Source organism: Amblyraja radiata, chromosome 22, assembly GCF_010909765.2.
Source record: "Amblyraja radiata isolate CabotCenter1 chromosome 22, sAmbRad1.1.pri, whole genome shotgun sequence".
NCBI lineage: Eukaryota > Metazoa > Chordata > Chondrichthyes > Rajiformes > Rajidae > Amblyraja > Amblyraja radiata.
Window position 1 is genome coordinate 21,555,868 of NC_045977.1, and position 22,892 is coordinate 21,578,759.

At 43.6% G+C, this 22,892-nt stretch overlaps 1 protein-coding gene across 3 annotated transcripts in view; it reads right to left on the minus strand.

The window, feature by feature from the left end:
* cyth3 (cytohesin 3) overlaps positions 1-22,892 on the minus strand; it is a 78,051-nt gene that overhangs the window by 5,965 nt on the left and 49,194 nt on the right. For 2 of the 3 annotated variants that reach the window (XM_033040583.1, XM_033040584.1), the window contains 7 exons: positions 21,986-22,052; positions 15,811-15,929; positions 13,533-13,613; positions 12,674-12,786; positions 8,746-8,894; positions 7,410-7,522; positions 341-419 (listed from right to left, as the gene is read on the minus strand). In XM_033040583.1, the coding sequence (XP_032896474.1) occupies positions 341-419; positions 7,410-7,522; positions 8,746-8,894; positions 12,674-12,786; positions 13,533-13,613; positions 15,811-15,929; positions 21,986-22,052 (721 nt within the window). The remainder of the gene's footprint in view (positions 1-340; positions 420-7,409; positions 7,523-8,745; positions 8,895-12,673; positions 12,787-13,532; positions 13,614-15,810; positions 15,930-21,985; positions 22,053-22,892) is intronic. The other variant, XM_033040582.1, reaches the window with a different exon arrangement.

Sequence of the window (22,892 nt, forward strand, 5' to 3'; positions counted from 1 at the left end):
GTTGGCATGAATCCCGAATTAAAAGGATAATCAGACTGTGCACGAAGCCCTTCACTGAAAGATCTATCCATGAACTCCAGAGATTGCCTGGCTCCGCTGAGTTACTCCAGCACTTTGTGCTTTTTAAAAATTCTAACATCTATACTCAAATGTCCTTACTGATGAACACCAGCATACCAAAAGCCATCTTTACTTTCGCTAGTGCTGATCCATACCAATAAAATCTACCACACATCAAATATTTCATCACCCATTTGTAATTGAGTCAATTAAGGATGGTGGTTTCCTTGTAAAGATATTTAAAATTACTGCTCCACAGACGGACTGCACGAAAACTTACCGTTGTGTATTCAAAGTAATAGAGGCAATTATCTGTGAGAATGAACCATCGGCGCTTCCACGTTTTCACTCTTCCCCCTGAAGTAGGCAAGTTTTGAAAAGGAAAAACTGAAATTAGCACCTCAGCTTTGAGACTTGTTGGTATATTTTTACATTGTGTGTACATATTAAAGACGAGTAATACAATCCACCTGCGCGTTATGTAAAAGTCCAAGGATTCTTGCTCTAGAGTTCCATCTAGGTTCTCCTGTGATCCTCTATGACATTCCGTGTAGTTAACCTCCCCTCAATTCTCTAGCAAAGACGTACAAATACTAAACCTATAAATACAGGTGGGTTTGCCCAAGAATTAAACCATTTCTTTTTCACCTGCGTTACCTCTCCCTGTGAAGGCTGGTTACAACAGCTGAAACTAGTCCAAACCACTAGGTGTTCCAATGGGTAATGGATCTTCAATCAACCCTTTCTGAAAGAACCATTCCATGCAGTTTTTGTTTTAAACTTTGAATCTCATTTCCTCTACCAACGTCTGCAGCCATTTTGTGACGAGACAAATGGTGATTTGATCTGATCAACTCTGATCGTTAAAATAAATAAGAGCTAAAGCACAGACGAAAACATTGACACAGAATCCAGTCCAATCTGACCGTGATCAGCGCTCTCTAGCTCTGCCTTGTACACCGTTCTCAACCCTCCACAGATTCTTTGCTCTGGGACAGGACATCTGACAGAGATGTGGCCCAGACTCAAGGGCCTCAGCTCCAGGGAGAGTTTGGGTGGGCTAGGACTTTATTCTTTGGAGCATAAGAGGCTGAGTGGTGATCTTACAGAGATATACAAGATCATGAGGGGAATCGCACAGTGTTTTACCCAGAATAGGGGACTCAAGATCCAGAGGACATGGGTTTAATGAGAGGAGCAAGATTTAATAGGAACCAGAGGAGCAACTCTTTCACTCAGGGGGTATAGAGTAAATTGAATGAGCTGCCAGAGGCAGTAGTTGAGGTGCATGGGAGGAGTTGATGAGAATGTGAGGAGAATAAAAGTGGAATTAAATTAACTGGGTGGCTGATGGCCAACACACTCAATGAGCCAAAGGGCCTGTTTCTGTGGTATACCTCTTGTGAATCTGATTCTTTCACAGTCAATGCATTTACTTTCAGTGTAAAAATATTCACCCTACACTTCTAACCTTCTCCAGTATTTATCAGAATATCATGCCTTCCGTTCATTAACATCCACAAGTGGAATAGAATTCACAACAGACAGACTTACTTTGAGCACCACTATTAAACCTTTCCCTGCTCTTTGGAAAAGCTCCAGCTTGCCTGGGCTAAACCCCCCGCAGTATCTGCCCCAATACCGCTTGCACCTCTGCGTCCATGATAAAGTGTGATGTAAGAACTGATATTACTCCAGCTGTCTAACCAACAATTTAGCGTTAACACTTTAAAAAAATGTTGCTATTCATCCAGCCAAATATATTGTGTAACCACATGTGGTTCTCAGCAAGACTCCAACCTAATAGGAAGAAATCTAACCATTGAGAGCAAAATTTGTGAATGCTGGTTGCAATCTATACCTAATGAAATGGCAGATTCCTTTAAACAAGCCATGCTCTGATGAATCTCAATGGGCCAACAACTCGTGCACCATGTTCTAATGCTCCCATTCCAGAGTTACAAGCAAATTAAATATTTATTCAGTGGATGTATTTGACATACATTTTTTTTTAAGTTGGATAAGGTAGGTGTTCTATAAAGCCATGGGCAGTTCATCATCAGCAAGCAATCTTTGATCATGGTTAACTAGGCAAAGTTTCAGTTAGCTTTAGTGGAAGAGAAAGCTGGTTAAAATGTTAAGACGCATCTTACTGGCGACTTTAATTCTGAATATTACCGGCTGTGGCGAGAAGTTAACTGCATTTCAACATCCAAGCTGAATGAATTGTCAAAGAGCAAATAATTGTGTGAAGTGCCTGCTGCACATTATTGCATGCAGAGGAGGGATTGCTAGTACAGCACAATTTGTTTAGATCAGGGATTTCTCCCTCCTTGATGTCCCACTCCCGACCGGCACTCGTGTTGGGCCAAATGATACGTGTGCTGCCCCTGTGTAATCTGGAAAATACACTTAGCCATTGTTGAGAAATACGACTCAAACGGAATTAGTACAAGGGGCACAGAATAGACAACAGCAAAGCATTTCACTAATTTTATCCAAAATAATTTCCTCTTGGCAATCACCAAAGTCCCAACGGTCAAAGATTGAGCATCTTGCAAATGAATATGCTTTGTGAAATACTGTAGGAACACAGCAGAAAGTTGTGAAGAGTCAAGAGGGAAATTACAACCAGATCGGTTGAAGGCCGATCGCAGAAGGCACCTCACAACAATATTTTCTTGCTTCTCACAACAAGAAGGGAGAAAACAAAAGTGTTGCAACAGACTCGAGGGTCTGGAAGATCTTCAGTACATACCTCCTAATGCAGAATAAGCAGAGACAGCCAGTCATAGAACAGAAAGGTGACAGGTCATAGGCCATAAGGAAAACAAGAAGGCACATTTAAGCCAATTTTATTTTTTTAAAAGCCACAGCAAACAAACAAACACAAACCAATAGGAAAATCACAAGTAATGCAAGAAAATTAAAGACATGCACAAATTATAATCCTTGAGGATGCCATTTGTTTCTTATGTAGAAAGTTGGAAGACCTGAACCAACATAATAAGCTTCACATCACGCCCAGAAAATACAACTTGCGTCGTGTGGTTAAGGTGCGATTTTGCAACATTTCTCATCATGTTTATTTTTAAATAATGGATCTGTACATCAAGTGTGGGATTCATACAATGAACATGGTAGGAATACTTTGTTTCAACACAGCTCAACAATGCCTCCCTACAAAAAATATCCTGATTCACCGATGGAACAAAATGAAGGTTGCCGTGACATTTCATACAGATTGACATTCTCCACATGTTGACAAGGCTGAGCCAGGCTTCTGGGGTTAGAGTTGGACAATGAAGAACAAGATTCACCTCTCCATCACCTTTAAGCCACCCCCTCCCCCAGTGCTTATCAACCAATTAAATATTTTTTAGGGGTAGTCATTGATTCAAATGTAGAAATACGGTGGAGGATTTGTCTACAGTAAGATCCCACTGGCATGAATGTGAGACGGGTTTAAACATGTCAAGTGCTGGCGTAACTCAGTGAGTCAGGTGACATCTCTGGAGAGCATGGATACCGTGCCCTCCATAATGTTTGGGACAATGACCCATCATTTATCTATTTGCCTCTGTACACCACAGTTTGAGATTTGTAATAGAAATTTACATGTTTGTGTAAAATTTTTATTGTGGTTGTGTTCTTTATTATTGTACCGCTGCTGGCAACCCAAATACCACCGACCTTGGTTGTGTGGCAATTAAATTATTTCAATTATTTCAAATTATTTCAAATAAATCACGTGATTAAAGTCAATCAATCAATCAGATTTATTAATCACATACACAATTAAGTGCAGTGAAATGAACTTGCACATTGTCAGATTTTATTAAAGGCCATTTTTATACATTTTGGTTTCACCATGTAGAAATTACAGCTGTGTTTATACATAGTCCCCCCATTTCAGGGCGCCATAATGTTTGGGACACATGGCTTCACAGGTGTTTGTAATTGCTCAGGTGTGTTTAATTGCCTCCTTAATGCAGGCATAAGAGAGCTCTCAGCGCCTAGATTCTTTCCTCCAGCCTTTCCATCACCTTTGGAAACTTTTATTGCTGTTTATCAACATGAGGACCAAAGTTGTGCCAATTAAAGTCAAAGAAGTCATTATGAGACTAAGAAAGAAGAATAAATTTGTTAGAGACATCAGCCAAACCATAGGCTTACCAAAATCAACTGTTTGGAACATCATTAAGAAGAAAGAGAGCACTGGTGAGCTTACTATTCACAAAGGGACTGCCAGGCCAAGGAAGACCCTCACAGCTGACGACAGAAGAATTCTCTCTATAATAAAGAAAAATCCCCCTGTCCGACAGATCAGAAACACTCTTCGGGAGTCAGGTGTGGATTTGTCAATGACTACTGTCCACACTGTCAATTCTTGAGTGGCCAAGTCAATCACCAATCTGAACCCAATTGAGCATGCCTTTTATATGCTGAAGAGAACACTGAAGGGGACTAGCCCCCAAAACAAGCATAAGCTAAAGATGGCTGCAATACAGGCCTGGTAGAGCATCACCAGAGAAGACACCCAGCAACTGGTGATGTCCATGAATCGCAGACTTCAAGCAGTCATTGCATGTAAAGGATATGCAACAGAATACTATACATGACTACTTTCCTTTACATGACATTGCTGTGTCCCAAACATTATGGTGCCCTGAAATGGGGGGGACTATGTATAAACACTGCTGCAATTTCTACATGACGAAACCAAAATGTATAAAAGTGGCCTTTATTAAAATCTGACAATGTGCACTTTACCCACATGTGATTTGTTTCTATTACAAATCTCAATTTGTGTAGTATAGAGGCAAATAAATAAATGACGGGTCTTTGTCCCAAACATTATGGAGGGCACCTTGGGTGACATTTCGGATCAGGGCCCTTCTTTAGGCTGAAAAAGGGTCCCAAACTGAAATGTTACCTATCCACATTGCCCTGAGATGTTGTTTGACCCGCTGAATTACTCCTGCACTTTGTGTTCTTTGTTCAAGATTCCAGCATCTGCAGTTGTTTGTGCTGGACAGAGGGAAAATCAAAGGTAGACAAAAATGCTGGAGAAACTCAGCGGGTGAGGCAGCATCTATGGAGCGAAGGGATAGGTGATGTTTCGGGTCAAGACCCTTCTTCAGACTGATGTGGGGGTGGGGGGGGGGGGGGCGGGAAGAAGAAAGGAAGAGGCAGAGACAGTGGGCTGTGGGAGAGCTGGGAAGGGGAGGGGAAGGAGGGAGAAAGCAAGGACTACCAGAAAGTGGAGGTCAATGTTCATACCGCTGGTGTGTAAATTATCCAAGCGAAATACGAGGTGCTGCTCCTCCAATTTGCGGTGGGACTCACTCTGGCCATGGAGGAGGCCCAGGACAGAAAGGTCGGATTCGGAATGGGAGGGGGAGTTGAATTGCTGAACCACCAGGAGATCAGGTTGATTAATGCGAACTGTGCGGAGATGTTGAGCGAAGCGATCGCCAAGCCTACGCTTGGTCTCACCGATGTAGAGCAGTTGACACCTAGAGCAGCGGATGCAATAGATGAGGTTTGAGGAGGTGCAGGTGAACCTCTGCCTCACCTGGAAAGACTGCTTGGGTCCTTGGATGGATTCAAGGGTGAAGGTAAAGCAACAAGTGTTGCAAGGGAAAGTACCAGAGCAGGGGGTGGTTTGGGTGGGAAGGGACAAATTGACCAGGGAGTTATGGAGGGAGCCGAAAGGGGAGGAGATGGGAAAATGTGGGCAGTAGTGGGATCCAGTTGGAAGTGGCGAAAATGTCGGAGGACAGAGGGAAAATATTGGTTAAAGTTATTATGTGGAATTTTTCCAAGTCCACCCAGAAAGGACTGCTGTATTTTCCATGTAAAAGATCACACTTCCCACAGCCAACAGTATTTCATGACGTCTTAATTATTTCCCCTCTCACGCCCTCCATTCCTGGTAAATCTTTTCTGCACCCATACTAGCTTAATGACATCCTTCCTGTGGTTTAGTTAAGTTTAGTTTAGAGATACAGCATGGAAATAGACCCTTCGGCCCACCGAGTCTGTGCCAACCAGCGATCACCTCTACACCAGATCTATTCTACACACTAGGGACAATTTACAGAAGCCAATTAACCTGCACGGCTTGAGTGTGGGAGGAAACCAAAGCGAGGGAGACCGTACAAACTCCGTACCGACAGCAGCCGTAGTCAGGATCAAACCTGGGTCACCTTTACTGCAAGGCAGCAACTCTACAACTGTGCCGTCCTACGCGGACCAGAACTGCATATAATAATCCAAGTGTGGTCTCACCAACTACTTGTACATGATGCCCCAACTCTTGGACTAACTCCCCTGACCGATGAAGGCATCTGTGCCAATTGCCTTCTTCATCACCCTGTCTACCTGTGGCCGGAACATGCCTGATGGACTTTAACTCTTACCACTTCACGCAAGAACACAAACCCTAGAGAACCATATCACAGCGGATCAGCCAACGCCTGAAGGCAGGAGGTCATAGGATGAACCCATAACCAGTTCAAAACGTCCCGCCCACAGAAACCAACTCACGGCACTGTGGTGTCGGGAGATTTGATCAGTCAGAGAAGCTGAACCCTTCCTTCATAAGAGACAAACATTGCTGCCCTTTTAACATGGGTGAGAGGCCAGTGGAAAGGCTTGCATTACTTGCATTTTTCAGGTTTCCATGCAGCCTAAAGCATCAAGAACAATGTACGCCCCGGTCATTCCTCCTACGCCCTCTCGTCGGGCAGATGGTTGAGGCTTGAAGGCACAATCCAACACTCAGGAACAGCTTTTTCTCCAGACTTTTTGGCACTGTCTGTTGTACTTGTGTATGGCTTAACTGTACTTACATTTTATGATTTGATTGGATAGCATGCAAGCAAAGCTGTTCACAGCATCTTAGTTATGAGACAATAAGCCATCACCAATGCCAGTCACTGAAATAATTTGAAGATTATTCATCGTTGTAATGTAGGAGACAAGACAGTTGATGCACAGCGAAAATCCTACAAACCAAATAATGGCCTAAACATTTTTGATTTAAGTAATGTTTCTTGAGGATGAACAGCTGGTTGGAACAGAGGGCAATATCTTGTGATCTTTCAGAACTTGTACCTGAAAGTGCAGATAGACTCAGTTTCACATTTAGTGCAGTGCAGCGTTCCCTCAGTATTACACTGGAACATCAGCCTACACTCTCATTCTCAACGGCACACGCGTTAAACCCACTACACTCATGCCTCAGCCCATGATGGCAGCACCACAGTGCTGGCAATCGGCTTGGAAAGCACACTTGAAAATACCCTGAAGCGCAGTAATTGAACAGAAATTAGCCAAACTAACCTAATTTTAGTAGCCAGCCCTCCCGGTCAGGGTTAAAGAATGTGTGCGTCAAATCATTGCCATCATCTTCTGGGATTTTGAAAGGCTCGTTCTTAATACTGTCATACAGGTTCTGCAGAGAGATGGGAAAGAGAGATTAGCACAAAACCAATGCAAAGATCAAAAAGGAGACAAAAGGGTGTCAGACAGAGAGGAGAATAATGTAATGTAAAGCCATTGGCAGGGATATAGATGGAAGGGGACGAGCAGGAGGAAAGTGAGGGGTGGATCTGTTACCCAAAATTGGAGAATTCAATGTTCAGATCGTTGGGACGCAAGTACCCAAGCGTAATACAAGGTGCTGTACCGCCATTGTGCCTATGGTCTCACTCTGATAATGGAGGCCCAGGGCAGGAAGGTCAGGTATAGGAATGGGAAGGGGGTTAAAATGGTTAGCAACCTGGAGATCCAGCAGGCCTTGAACAGTACAGCACAGGAACAGGCCCTTCAGTTACATGGTCCCTATCCCTCCATTAGGATTTAAATAGTTGGATAGAGAAGCAAAAGGAAAAAGGTAGTGGAGTTTGGAATTCTCTTCCCATTTATAAAGTGCTTGAATGTGTATTTGAAGAGCTGTGACCAGCAAGGAAAGCTACAGACCCATGCTGAAAGTGGGATTGGACAAGTCCTTTTACCAGAATGATGCCTGGATTAGGGAACATTAGCTACAGGGACAGGCTGAATAAACTTGGATTGTTTTCTCTGGAATGCCAGAGGTTGTCAGAGAAAAATATAAAAAGGTAGACAGTCAGAACATTTTTCCCAGGATGTAAAAATCAAATAAATAGAGGACGTAGCTTTAAGATGAGAAGGGGAAAGTTTAAAGGAGATGTACGGGGCACGTTTTTTTTTTACCCAGACAGTGGTGGGTGAATGGAACACACTGCCGGGGGTGGTGGTGGAGTGGCATTTAAGAGACCTTTGGATAGGCACATGAATATGGATCATTTGCAGGCAGAGGAAATTAGTTTATCTATGCATCATGTTTGGCACTGGCAATGTGGGCTGAAGGACCTGTTCCTGTACATACAACCAAGATGTTAAGGTCTAAAACTCCATCAAAGGATGCCCCTGCAACAGCAAGATACTGAGGGATGAGCCGGCATCAAGCAACAAATGTTGGGGTACACGTTAAACAGATGGTCTTCAGATTCAAGGGATCAGGACACTGCCCAGCCAGATGAACCGACTGAGGAAACAACTTCCCGAATTATGGAAAACTCTTCCACGATCAATCCCACCTTCTGGCTTTTCACTGCAGGAATCTGGGGGAAACGGCTTTGGTCAAAGACTCACCCTGAGTAACTCTTCTGGAAGATCTCCACCTTCGTTGATGCCCCTGTTCATGGAGATGAACCTCTCAACGGCAGGCTTGTCCCTCACGTTGGGGTTATGCAAACTTGTATTCAACATAATGATGGCGAAGGACAACACATAGCAAGTGTCTGTGGACAGGGGAAAGACAAGCAGTTAAACACAGTCTACAACTTTAATATTTATATATCTGGGCCCAATAATTCAAACTTCCACACTCAGGCCATTCAGGGTCTGTGCCGGCTTTTCTGACCGAGTCTAGCTTAGGTTTATTATTGCCATGAGTACCAAGGTACAGCGACAAGGTTTGTTTTGCATGATATCCTGTCAGCTTAGATAATACCATACATAAAAACAATCGTTAAATTCAAGTACAATAGGAAGAGCAAAGGGAAGATACGGAGTGCAGAATATAGTTCTCAGCTATGTAGCCAAAGTCCAATGTCCGTAATGGGGTAGAGGTGAATCAGACAGTACTTAACTCATCTCTTTCTGCAGTGTTCTTAAAATTTACCTTCAACTAATTTTTTCTAATTCCCTTTAGAGTTCATCTACACCATCAGATTTTCATTCAAACTTGATTCCCCTACTCTAGATAAAGGACTCTGTGCATTCACCCTATCAATCCCCTCATGCTTTTATACACCTATATAACATCACCCCTCAGCCTCCTGTACGCCAAGGCATAAAGCCCAAGCCTTGCCAGAGGACAATTAACCGACAACTCTGCACGAGTTTGGGACGCGGGAGGAAACAGAAGCCCCCCGGAGGAAACCCAGGCGGTCACTGGAAGAACGTGCTGTCCAGTCTGAAGAAGGGTCCCAACCCGAAACATCACTTATCCATGTTCTCCAGAGATGCTGCCTGACCCACAGAGTTACTCAAGCAGTTTGTGTCCTTTCCCTACAGCTCAGCAACCCCGCTTCTTCAAAGGTCAGTTTATTGTCACGTTTACCAATTAAGGTAATAAGGAATTACCATGCAGACACACACTGATAAAAAGCAGCAAGACACACAGCTACATAAAAGTTAACATCAACATCCACCACAGCAGATTCCCCACTGTGATGGAAGGCATCTAATCTTCTTCCTCTTTATTCTCCCGTGGTCGGGGCAATCGAACCATCCGCAGTCGGGGCGATCGAAGCCCCCCGCGTCGGAGCAGTCGAAGATCCTGCGGCCTGGAGCTCCTGAAGTCGGTCTCTAACCAGGGACCGTGAGCTCCACAATGTTAAGTCCATGGGCTCCTGCAGTTGGAGCTCCAAGGTCGATCCCCGTCAGGGATCGCCATCTCCACAATGTTAAGTCCACAGGCTCCTGCGTTTGGAGCTCCCGAAATCGGTCTCCGGCAGAGGCCGCCAGCTCCTCGATGTTAGGCAGCATTGCGGACGGAGATACGATACGGGGAAATAAAAACAAAAAAACGCATCTCCATCGAGGTAAGAGATTAAAAAAAGTTTCCCCCAACTCCCCCACATAAAACAAGCTAAAGAACACTAAAACACACATTTAACACATACTAAAAAACAGCAAAGAAGGAAGTAGGGACGAGTCAGACTATTGGCGAGGCGGCCATTGCTCAAAAAAAAAGGGCGGTGCTGTGGCGCAGCGGTAGAGTTGCTGCATTTATAGCACCAGAAACCTGGGTTCGATCCTGACTACGGGTGCTCTCTGTACAGTTTGTACGTTTTCCCTGTAACCGCATGGGTTTTCTCCGAGTGCTCCAGTTTCCTTTCACACTCCAAAGATGTGCAGGTTTGCAGCTTAATTGGTTTCTGTAAAATTGTACAATATCCCTAGTGTGCAGGATAATGTTAGTGTACTGAGTCATCACTGGTTGACGCAGACTTGGTGGGCCAAAGGGCCCGTTTCCACGCTGTATCTCTAAAGTCTTAAAGTTCTAAGACCTGGCAAGATTGTTGTAAATCTTCTCTGCACTCTTTATAACTTGGGGAATAAAAAGGACAGGCAAACAAAGAGAAAGTAACCAGTTTCAAACTGGAATCAATGTCTTATTCGATTTTAATCTCCCAGGCCCTATTTGGGAGAGGGTTTCAGCATAAATAGTTAATGCTGCACCATAGTGGACTGTGGACAAGATTTAGTGTTCTGCTAAAGAGCACAGATACTTCCTAGCCTCTTTATTCACTCTTCCTCAAGTTATCAACTCCCCCGCTGGTGCACAGCTGGACACTGACCTCCACAACCCCAGCGCGGAAAGACGGCGGACTGCAGTCAGGAGCCGGGGAAGCCAGCCCAGTATGTCCTTGTCCCCTCCCAAAGGGGAAGTGCACATCCAGATGTTACCAGCACACCAGGGCCAAGCTAACAGGGGAGGCAGGCGAAGGAACTGGTGGTGGCAGGCGGGATGGGTGGAGCTCCCCGGGTCAAAAGGAAGGCTGCAATTCTTTAGAGTAAATTGTCACTCATATTAGAAAGCTCTTAAATATTAAAGAAACAAAAAATGCCTCAAAATAATAAATGCTGATGTAACCCAGACTAAATCTTTCAATTCATTATTGCTACAGAATTGATTTTTAAAAACTGGTTAAATTCTTCACAATAAGAGAGCAGAGGTGATCGCAGGCCATCACAGTATACCGTTATGTAACACGCTCAACGTGAGAAAACACCTTGTCGGTGACAACCAGGAACTTATTCGGCAAATTTTGGTTCCAGAAGAGGAAATATTACCACAGCTGAACAAAAGTTTGTTCCAGGAACATCTTAAAAAGGGCAGAGGGTCAGAGGAGAGTGTGAAGAACATACTGGTGAGAATGCAAAGCTGTAACAGTGGTGCAGCGGGTAGAGCTGCTGCCTCATAGTGCCCAAGCACTCTGCATCTTCCCCTTTGCTCTACCTATTGTACTCCAGTTTGACAGTTGTATTTATGTACAGTATTATCTGATCGGATTGGTTATCATGCAAAGCAAAGCTTTCCATTCTACCTTGGTACACGTGACAATAATAAACTTAAATCACACTTGGGGCAGGTGAGCAAGTCTGGTGAAGTGAGATCCAGGGAAAGGTGACAGAAAATCCAAAGGGAAAAGAGCTGATAGTCCCGTCCACGGTGGAACAGAAGATCGAGGATTTCCCATTCCAATAGGCTGGTGGTAGAACCGAGAGGAAAGTGAGGAGAATAGGTTACAGAAAAAGTATTGGGAGTGGAAGCGGGTTGCTCTGTCAGCGGGTGTAGAAGTGTAGCAAAACAGTCTCCTTCATGATGCAAGGAAGTATGGAAATATGGAAAGAGTGCTGTCATCTCTTCAGTCCCCCTCCCCTCCCCCACCCCACACTTGGATTGACACAAATAAAATTCAGAAACGTTTTCCCAGGATGGAAATGTCATCAACTAGAGGGCTCGGCTTTAAGGTGAAAGGGGCAACATTTAAAGGAGATGCGTAGGGGCAAAATATTTAGGTGGAAGCCTGGACACACTGTTAGGGGTAGTGGTGGAGGCAGATATGATAGTGACGTTTAAGAGGCTTTTAGATCAGCACATGGATTTACAGGGAATGGAAGAATATGGATCATGTGCAGGCAGAGGAAATTAGTTTATCCTGGCATCACAACCAGCATGGACATTGTTGGTCAAAGGGCCTGCCCTGTGGTGTATTTTCCCAAGTTCCAAATTGAAAAAAATTGACATATTAATAAAGCATTAAAGAAATTTGGCTGCTTCTCATGTCCTGCAGCTCAAGAAACCTCTGGGACTTTTCAGATGAGAGATGGCCTTTGGCACTGTGTCAGGAATTGGTTCAAGATGTGTGAATAAGCAAGATTATTTCTCCGCTTTAACGAGAAATGCACTAATGCAAAGGAACATCCTCCAGTGAAGGTCATGGTGGGGAAAAAAAAAGTTCACCCCTACAATATATCTATTGCCTGTTGATGCAACTTTACTGACCTGTTGACTGGAAGACCCCTAGATTGCACTGACAGTAACGCGAGGCAAATGATTCCATCATCCGATCTATTTTCTGAGCCTCTCCTGGCAGCCTGAAGCTCCACAGAAACTGCCTGTCATGGAACAACAGGAGGACCAATTTTGAACAACGTGTTCAATCTGCAATGTTCAGTCACTTAATAGAGTCATAGAGTCATACAGCACAGAAACAGGCCCTTCGGCCCACCGAGTCCACGTCACCCAACAAGGACTCATACACGAGCGCTATCCTACACACTAGGAACAATTTACAGAAGCCAATTAGTCTACAAATCTGCACATCTTTGGAGTGTGGGAGGAAACTGGAGCACCAGGGGAAAACCCACACAGTCACAAGAAGAACGCGCAAACTCTGTACAGACAGCACCCGTAGCCAGGATCAAACCCGGGTCTCTGGCGCTGTGAGGCAGCAACTCTACAGCTGCGTCAGTGTGCCGCCCTCGGTTCTCCAGAGATGCTGCCTGACCTGCTGAGTTACTCCAGCAATTTGTGACCTTCTGCTGGACCATTTTTATCCGGTCACATCTCTAGAGTGGGACATTAATCCATAACAGACAGACTTGAAAGCAGGAGTGATACTCCCTGCAGCTAATTCCTACTGTACACCCACTCTGCCCTTTTAAGCGTTTCAAAAGTTGTAGCATTATATGAAACATATCTAATTAATATTTGGAACAAAAATGTTACACAAGATGCAAAACAGAATTTGGCAACCAGAACCTCCTCCTCCCTTTCTAATGACACGATTATTCATTGATAACTTACTGGATTTATCAATGCCAAGCTTCCAGATAAGCATTTAGTTGTAAAAAGTACATACCTCAAAGCCTGTACTAGATTAAGGTCAGCAAACTCGTGAAGCTCGACAAATGCGTGTAGGACCTTCAGGTTAAATTCATCTCTGCAATAAGGGAGCAAAAAATATAGACGTTACAAGATGCAATTTCTCCCATTTTTGAATATTATAGGTGACCTCAGCTCTATATTTCCACCTGCCCAGTCACCTTTCAGCTCACTGTGCCTCTAGAAGTTGTCCACTCAGCCCCATTCACCTTGTTCTTTCCACAAAGTCCTGGAATATTTTCTGCTTCAAACAGTTATTCAGTAGCCTTTCCAAAGTTCCTACTGAATTTATCCCTCAAGCAGCGCTCTGAAAATCACACTGGCTATGCAAAACAAATTCTCCAAATCTCTTTCTTTCTCTTTAGCTGATAGTCTTAGATTCTTCATTACTTTGACCCTCCAACCATTGGAAATTGTGAATGCTTTAATTCTCCAAATTTCCCTTTTGGGCAACACCTCAAGCAAGCAAAATTATTCTTCTGCATAATATACAAGATCACGAGAGGAATAGAGAGGGTAAAAGTACACTTTTACCCAAAGTTGGGTAATCAAGAACCAGAGGTGGTAGGTTTATGGTGAAGGGGGAAAGATTTACTAGGAAGCTGAGGGACAACTTTTTTTTTTTACACAAAGGGTTGTAAGTATATGGAATGAACGGCCAGGGGAGGTAGTCAAGGCAGGTACTGTCACAACATTTAAAAAACATTTGGACAGGTACATGGATAAAATAGGTTTGGAGGGATATAGGCTAAACACAGGCAGGTGAAATTAGTGTAGATGGGGCATGTTGGTCAGCGTGGGCAGGTTGAGCTGAAGGGCCTGTTTCCACACAGTATGACTCCGAGACATATAGTCTTATGATCATTCTAGTAGAGTAATTCTTCTGCAAAAAGTATTCTGCCTTGATACATAAACACTCGTAACTAACAGTTCTTATTGTTTCCCGGGGAGCCGCGTGGGCCAGATCCACCCGCCAAACAACCACGCCGCCGCCGCCCAGAACGACGACTGAAGATCTGAAAGCGTCCAGGTAGGCCCGACTCACCCACTGGCCTCCCAGGGAACTGCAGTGAAGCCGAGAAGGGAGGCCTATCTGAGCCGAAGGAGCCTCAGCGGTGGCGGCGATGGGAGCCTTGTCGGTGGCAGGGGAGACTCAGCGGCAACATGGGCCTTGGTGGCGGTGGGGACATGTGATCGATAAGCATGAGGGGGGAGAGGAAGACAATGGGGACCCGGAATGGGGGGATCGCCGTAAAGAACAATGGGGACCCGGCATGGAGGTAGGGACCGGCGTTGGGGGACGGTCGGAGAACAAGGGGGGACCTGGTGTGGGTGAGGGGGCACTCTAGTTTTAGAATCCTCTGCCCAGGGGATAATTCGGTGTTTGTTTGTTTGTTCATTTGTTCCGGAGAATGCGCTGTGCACACGGCAGCCAGCCAACAGTCGCTTGTCTTTTTCGTTTTCTTTTTGTTTTAACTTTTAATTTCAAGTTTTTGGGTACCTTGTGTGTTGTGACTGTCGGCAGATTAAAGTTTTATCGTATCGTATAAAATGTCCTGCCCCATTCAATAGCTACTTTTAATATTTTTCTGATTGATATATGCATGGATGACATTGGCACATTGTTAGAGAGCACAGGGATCTATCAAATGTTTATAAGAATCCAATGAGTTGACTGATGGTTTTTAAGAAGGAAGGCTGTTAACGGAAGCATCGCCCGGTAGACATTAACTGAGGGTTAAAGAGGCGGTTGAATGCAATGGTGTGCTGATCTGTGAGAGTCAGTTTCATCCAATATAGAGCACAGCCTCACCAATTATCACAGTTCATGAACTCTGGAGCAACTTATACAAGCCAAAGATGTTGAGAAAATTCCAAAAGAGCATGTGGGTGAACAATACGAAAATTACACATTCATCTCATACAGCCTGTCATAGAGATAGTCACCCCACTGAGACCCACACCCCTATTGCAACAGAAAACGAGTGACTGAGGCCAGGAGAAAGTTAGACGCTATCCAAGAACCTTAGTTATTACAGAGACAAAAGGAACTGCAGATGCTGGTTTTTAAAAAGACAAAGTGCTGGAGTAGCTCAGCGTCAATGGAGAACAAGGATAGCCCTGACCCAATATGTCATCATCCATGTTCTCCAGAGATGCAGCCTGACCCGCTGGGTTATGCCTGCACATTGTATCTACTTTAGTTAATACCGTCAACTAACTCTCTGCAGCCCATTAAGTAAATAGATACATACCTTTCACCCAAATAGTCCCCTATGACAGTTTTATTTAATCCTTCCCCCTTGTATAGGAACTGGGCTATCTCTTCAGGAGTGTTGTGGAGAAGATCATTTTCTATTTGAAATTGTATACCCTGTAATCAAAGAAAACAAAATGTCAGAATAATCCTGGGATGCAAAGGATACTTCTTACAATTATGCTATTCCTTCCCAAACCTTACCTTACCTGAAGATAGAATATAGTTGTAAGAGTTCCTTTTCCAAATGTAGTGTGTGCAAATGCCACTGGGCTATCTGACCCTTGATCGCATTGGACATTGACTTACACTGGGGTAGTACAGTGGCCCAGCTGGTGGAGCTGCAGTCTCGCTGCACCAGAAACCCAGGTTCGATCCTGACCTTGTGTGGAGTTTGCATGTTCTCCTTGTGTCTGTGTGGGTTTCCTCCCACATCATAAAGATGAGTGGGTTTGTTGGTCAAAATGTAGAAGTAAGGAACTAATCAGACTGATGAAAAGTCCCGACCCGAAACGTCACCTATCCACGATGCTGCCTGACCCGCTGAGTTACTGCAGCACTTTGTGTCTTTCCTGGGTTTGAAGGTTAATTGCCTTCTGCAAATTGGCCTTAGTGTGCAGGGAGTGGATACGAAAATGGGATAAGATAGAACTAGTGTGAATGGGTGATCAATGGTCAGCGTGGACTCGGTCAACCAAAGGGCCTATTTCCACGCTGCATATTTTAATCAATTCGATCAATCAATTCAATCAATGCAGTATCGAGCAGAGATACGAGAATCTGAGCACTCCCAACCTTGAATGAAACACGCCTCACCAATTGAAACAGCCCAGCTTTTACCAGACCTAACCAGATATGTCTGAGCATAATCATGGTCAAAGCTGTAGTAAAGGGCTAAAGAGAACTTGATTTTAGCCCAATACCTACTGGAAAGTTAACCTTCAGCACTGCCAGCAGTCTCAGTTGCAAACACTACAACAGCGTATCATCAGTCAATGCCAGAAATGCCTGCTTGGATCCTTTCAAGTTACGCATTTTGAACATGATAGTCACATGTTTTGTGCAATAAACTGGAACATCATTGGACGTTGTTCATCATTTAGATGGACACAGGTTGATTAAGGAGAGTCAGCATGGGTTAGTATGTGGGAGGTTGCGCCTCACAAATCTAATTGTTTTTTGAAAATGTGACCAAAAAGAGCTGTAGACATTGCATGTATTGATTTCAGCAAGGCATTCAACAAGGTTCCACATGGTAGGCTGCTTTGGAAGGTTAGATGAGTGGATAGAAAATTGGCTCTATGCAAGGAAGCAGCGGGTGATGGTGGAAGGCTGTTTTTTTAGACTGGATGCCTGTGACTAGTGGTGTGCCTCAGGTTTCAGTGCTGGGCCCCATTGCTGTTTGTCGTCGAAATCGATGACTTGGATGAGAATGTACAAGGCATGATTAGCAAGTTTGCAGATGACACTAAAGTGGGTGCAGCAGGATCTAGATTGGTTGGGCAGGTGGGCTGAGGAATGGTTGATTGAGTTTGCAGATAAATGAGGTGTTGCATTTTGGGAAGTCTAATAAAGGTAGGACCTATATAGTATAAAAGGTAGGGCCCTGCGAAGTGTTGTAGAGCAGAGGGATCTTGGAGTGCAGGTACATAGTTCCTTGAAAATGACCTCACAGGTATAGGGTGGTCACAATGGCTTTCAGCACATTGGCCATCATCAGTCAAGAGTATAGAAATTGAGAGGTCATGTTAGTTTTATAAAACAGTGATGAGGCCACATATGGAGTATTGTGTTCAGTTTTCATTGCGATGTTATAGGCAAGATGTTGTCAAGCTGGAAAGGGTGCAGAGAAGATTTAAGAGGATGTTGCCAGGACTCGACCCGAGCTAGAGAGAGAGGTTGAGCAGACTAGGACTTTATTCCTTGGAGCGCAGGAGGAAGAGGGGTGATCTTATAGAGGTGTACAAAATCAGGAGAGGAATAGATCAGGTAAATACACATTTGCCCAGGGTAAGGGAATTGGGAACCAGAGGTATAAGGTGGGGGGGGGAAAGATTTGATAGCAACCCGAGGGGTATTTTTTTTTTTTTTTTTTTTTTTTTTTTTTTTTTTTTTTTTAAATACATAGGGTGGTGGGTATATGGAACGAGTTGCCGGAGGAGGTAGTTGAAGCAGGTTCTATTGCAACATTTGTGAAACATTTACACAGGTACATGGATAGAATCGGTTTATAGACCAAATGCAGAAAGGTGCGACTAGTGTAGTTGGGGCATTTTGGTCAGTGTGGGGGTAAATTGGGCTGAAGGGCTTGTTTCCACTGTATGACTATCGTGTGTTTGAGAACTTCACATTACACTGACAGATTTTGAAGAGACCATTTAAACTTTCAAAAGGCTTTCATAAAACAGGCCCATTATGTCCGAGCCCAACAAGATGGCAAATTAAACTACACTCAGTAGGACTATTCTCACAACCACCAACCTCTTTTCTTCTCCCATAACCTCACATTTGTAAATTGCAAGTCAACACTGAAAGTCTTTACCAGCCAAGGTTCTCAAGTGCTCCATATCCAGTGTAGGAAAACTGAGAGTAGACAAAGACAATTCATATGCAAAGCAACACAAGCTGATGGGTGTGAGCAGCCTCCATCTGTTATTGTGTGGTAAAGAATTGAATGTTGAAAGGAAAATAATCTCAAATTTATTGCAATCTTCCTGAACCTAAACCAGTTCAAATCCTGATCACTCCCAGTTCCATAATCCCTCCGGAATGGTGCTTGACAGCTGGATGACAGTTCAACAGAAGGATGTACACAAATGTCCAACCCACCAGGCTGCTCTTCAGTATTATATTTACATTAATTACTTACATGGGCTCCTCCAGCCCAGCAACTTACTTCAGGGCCTGCCACTCCCCAATTCTGCTTTCTTGTACATTGACAATTTCTCACCAGCGATAAGACTTGATATTTTTTAACAATTTGATACAAGATGGCACCGGAAACATGGCCACTCTTTGTGTACTGCCTCAGAAGATATTAACTTATTTTTTTAAATACTTCAATCATTGCCCTTTGTTGCTTATGCATGATTGTGCTTCTGTATAACAATGATTTTACTGGATAGCAAGCAAAGCATTTCACTGTATTGAGTTACGTGATAATAAAGTAACAATTATCTGTTATTATGTGATAACGAATTGGACATTGCAAGAAAAATAATCTCAAATTTATTGCAATCTCTGGAATTTCCTCCTTAGACCTCTCTCCTCTTTTCAGTCACTTATCACTGCACAACTTGAGGTCATAGCAAGAAGATTGTGATTTTCGTGGTTATACCATTAGTTAGGCCGCGGCTGGAGAACAAGGGCAGCGCAGTGGTAGAGTTGCTGCCTTCAGTGCCAGAGTCCCAGGTTCAATCCTAATTATGGGTGCTGACTGTATGGAGTTGGTACATTCCCCCTGTGACCGTGTGTTTCCTCTGGGTGCTCCAGTTTCCTCCCACCCTCCAAAGACGTACAGGTTTGTAGGTTAAGTGGCTTCAGTAAGTTGTAAAATTATTCCTAGTATGTAGGGTCATGTTAGTGTACGGGGTGATCGCTAACGTACGAGAAGCGTTTGATAGCTCTAGGCCTGTACTCATTGGAGTTTAGAAGGATGTCGGAGGTTCTCATTGAAGCCTACTGAATAATGAAAGGCCTAAATAGAGTGGATGTGGTTGTTTCCAATAGTGGGAGAGTCTAGGACCAGAGAGTATCTTCACAATGGAGATGAGGAGGAATTCCTTCAGCCAGAAGATGGTTAATCTGTGGAATTAATTGCCGCAGAGAGCTGCGGAGGCCAAATAATTGGGTATTTTCAAGCGGAGGTTGATGGGTTCTTGTTTAATAAGGGAGTCAAAATGTTACTGGGAGAAGGAAGGAGAATGGGACTGAGGGGAAAAAATAGATCAGCATGATCAAATGGTGGAGGAGACTCGACGGGCCAAATGGCCTAATTCTGCTCCTATGTCTTAAATGATATGATAGGTTGGGTTTGTCTTCTTTGGAGCAGGAGTCCTGACTGATATGTACAATATTATGAGGGGTAATTTAGCAATTTAATATATGCTACTTCTAGTGATGTATTTCTGAACTGTAGGCGTCGTTATACTGTAGGAAACACTGTATCCAATTGTCACACTGCAAACTCCCACAAACAATACAGAGATAAAATGAACAAAAACTGCTCAATCTTTTGACAAAGTACAGAACGAGAGGAAAGTGCAACAGTTGGATTCTCAACCTTTAGGATAAGGAAACAAGTTTCAGCAGAGAGCTTTCAGTACAAATTAAATCTTATTTACATTGTGACATGCCAGTGTTGCAATACAAAGGTTAGACTATGAGGGATGATTAGATAGAAGTACAGGAGTTTAGGGGAAGCACAGATAGGGTAGACAGGCAAAGTACTTTCCTATGGTCGGTGTATCAAAAACAAGCAGGTATAGGTTTAAGGTGAGAGGAAGGAGTTTTAATGGGAATCTGAGGGGTTAGGTTTTTTTTACAGAGAGAAGTTGATATCTGCAATGTGTTGCCAGAAGAGGTGGCAGTGTCAGATACAATCACAGCGTATAAGAATCATTTAGACAAGACGTTTAGCTAGACAAGGCATAGAAACCTATAGTCCTCATGGGATTAGTGAAGGTTGGCAAAAAGGTCAGCATGGAAGAGGTGGGCCGAAGGGCCTGACTGTGCTGTACAACTATAATTCTACACCATGCAGTAGACTAGAAATGAGCAAAGTCTACGGGTTATCCAAGTACAAGAAAAGTGCTTTTACCGCAAGGCTCAGTTCTGGGACCCCAGCTATTTACGATATATATTAATAATTTGGACGAGGGAATTGAATGCAACATCTCCAAGTTTGCGGATGACACGAAGCTGGGGGGCAGTGTTAGCTGTGAGGAGAATGCTAGGAGGCTGCAAGGTGACTTGGATAGGCTGGGTGAGTGGGCAAATGCATGGCAGATGCAGCATAATGTGGATAAATGTGAGGTTATCCACTTTGGTGGCAAAAACAGGAAAGTAGATTATTATCTGAATGGTGGCCGATTAGGAAAGGGGGAGATGCAACGAGACCTGGGTGTCATGGTACACGTCATTAAAAGTAGGCATGCAGGTGCAGCAGGCAGTGAAGAAGGCGAATGGTATGTAGCATTCATAGCAAAAGGATTTGAGTATAGGAGCAGGGAGGTTCTACTGCAGTTGTACAGGGTCTTGGTGAGACCACACCTGGAGTATTGCGTACAGTTTTGGTCTCCTAATCTGAGGAAAGACATTCTTGCCATAGAGGGAGTACAGAGAAGGCTCACCAGACTGATTCCTGGGATGTCAGGACTTTCATATGAAGAAAGACTGGATAGACTCGGTTTGTACTTGCTAGAATTTAGAAGATTGAGGGGGGATCTTATAGAAACTTACAAAATTCTTAAGGGGTTGGACAGGCTAGATGCAGGAAGATTGTTCCCTATGTTGGGGAAGTCCAGAACAAGGGGTCACAGTTTAAGGATAAGGGGGAAATCTTTTAGGACCGAGATGAGGAAAACTTTTTTCACACAGAGTGGTGAATCTCTGGAATTCTCTCCCGCAGAAGGTAGTTGAGGCCAGTTCATTGGCTATATTTAAGAGGGAGTTAGATGTGGCCCTTGTGGCTAAAGGGATCAGGGGGTCTGGAGAGAAGGCAGGTACAGGATACTGAGTTGGATGATCAGCCATGATCATATTGAATGGCGGTGTAGGCTCGAAGGGCCGAATGGCCTACTCCTGCACCTATTTTCTATGTTTCTATGGTTCTATGTTTACTCAGAAGCTGAAAACCCACGGAATTCTCTAATCACTCACCGAGTACATGAGATCAGACAAGAAGATGGGGTTAAGACAGAAGATTAGCCAGATTATTCAGAATGACGGAGCAAACTCGAGTCATGCTGCTGACTCCTGTTCCTGGGCTCTTAGGCTCTTTTCTTAGAAGTTCACTAACCTTTAAGTCTCGATATAACATCCATAATAAATAGAAGAATGGTTGCAAGAAATCTAAAATAGAATGTGCAGGAAACCCTCAGTAGCATTTTCTGTACAGAGAAAACATAGTTAATGTCTCAAATTATTAACCATCTACCAGAAACATCCCTTACCTTTTTGGGATCCATATTGAATTTCTTTCGTCCCATCGCCATTTGTTTATTCCTTTGGGATATTTTGCTGTAAATGAAGTTGCAAAAAAGTGAGGATGTTTGAAACAGCAGCTCCACGAGTGGGGCTCCTCCTTTTAGGTTTAACATTTCTTATCATGATAACATTCCAAAAACCAGGACCTAGTTTAATCAGAAGCAACTCTGAGAGGGACAAGGATGGCAAAACAGGAGAATGTGCATCGAACAATTGGGTTTGATGTAGGAATGAATTTACCTTCATGAAGCATGCAGAGGGCATGGATTATTATTTGTATAAAAGGACAAACCTTTTATAAAAGTTAATCACAAAAGGCATTGCCAGCAACAAATCTACAAAGTGCATCACCCGATGGAACGCTAAGGGAAAAGATACCTTTCAGGGGAAGTTGTTAATACATCGGGGAAGAAGAATATACTGACAGAACACAAAGTGCTGGAGAACACAGCAGGTCAAACAGCGTTTGTGGAGGGAATGGATAGGCCATGTTTCAGATCGGGACCCTTCTTGAATGCTGAATCGTCATCTGTCCATTCCCTCCATAGATACTGCCTGACCCATTGTGTTCCACCAGCACTTCGTGTTTCACATAGGGTCCAGCATCAGCAGTTCCTTGTGTCTCCGGTATGTTGACAGGGATGGATATAATTCCATGGCGCTCAAACTAATTACAGTGCCCTCCATAATGTTTGGGACAAAAACCCATCATTTATTTATTTGCCTCTGTACTCCACAATTTGAGATTTGCAATAGAAAAAAATCACATGTGGTTAAAGTGCACATTGTCAGATTTTATTAAAGGGTATTTTTATACATTTTGATTTCATCATGTAGAAATTACAGCTGTGTTTATACATAGTCCCCCCATTT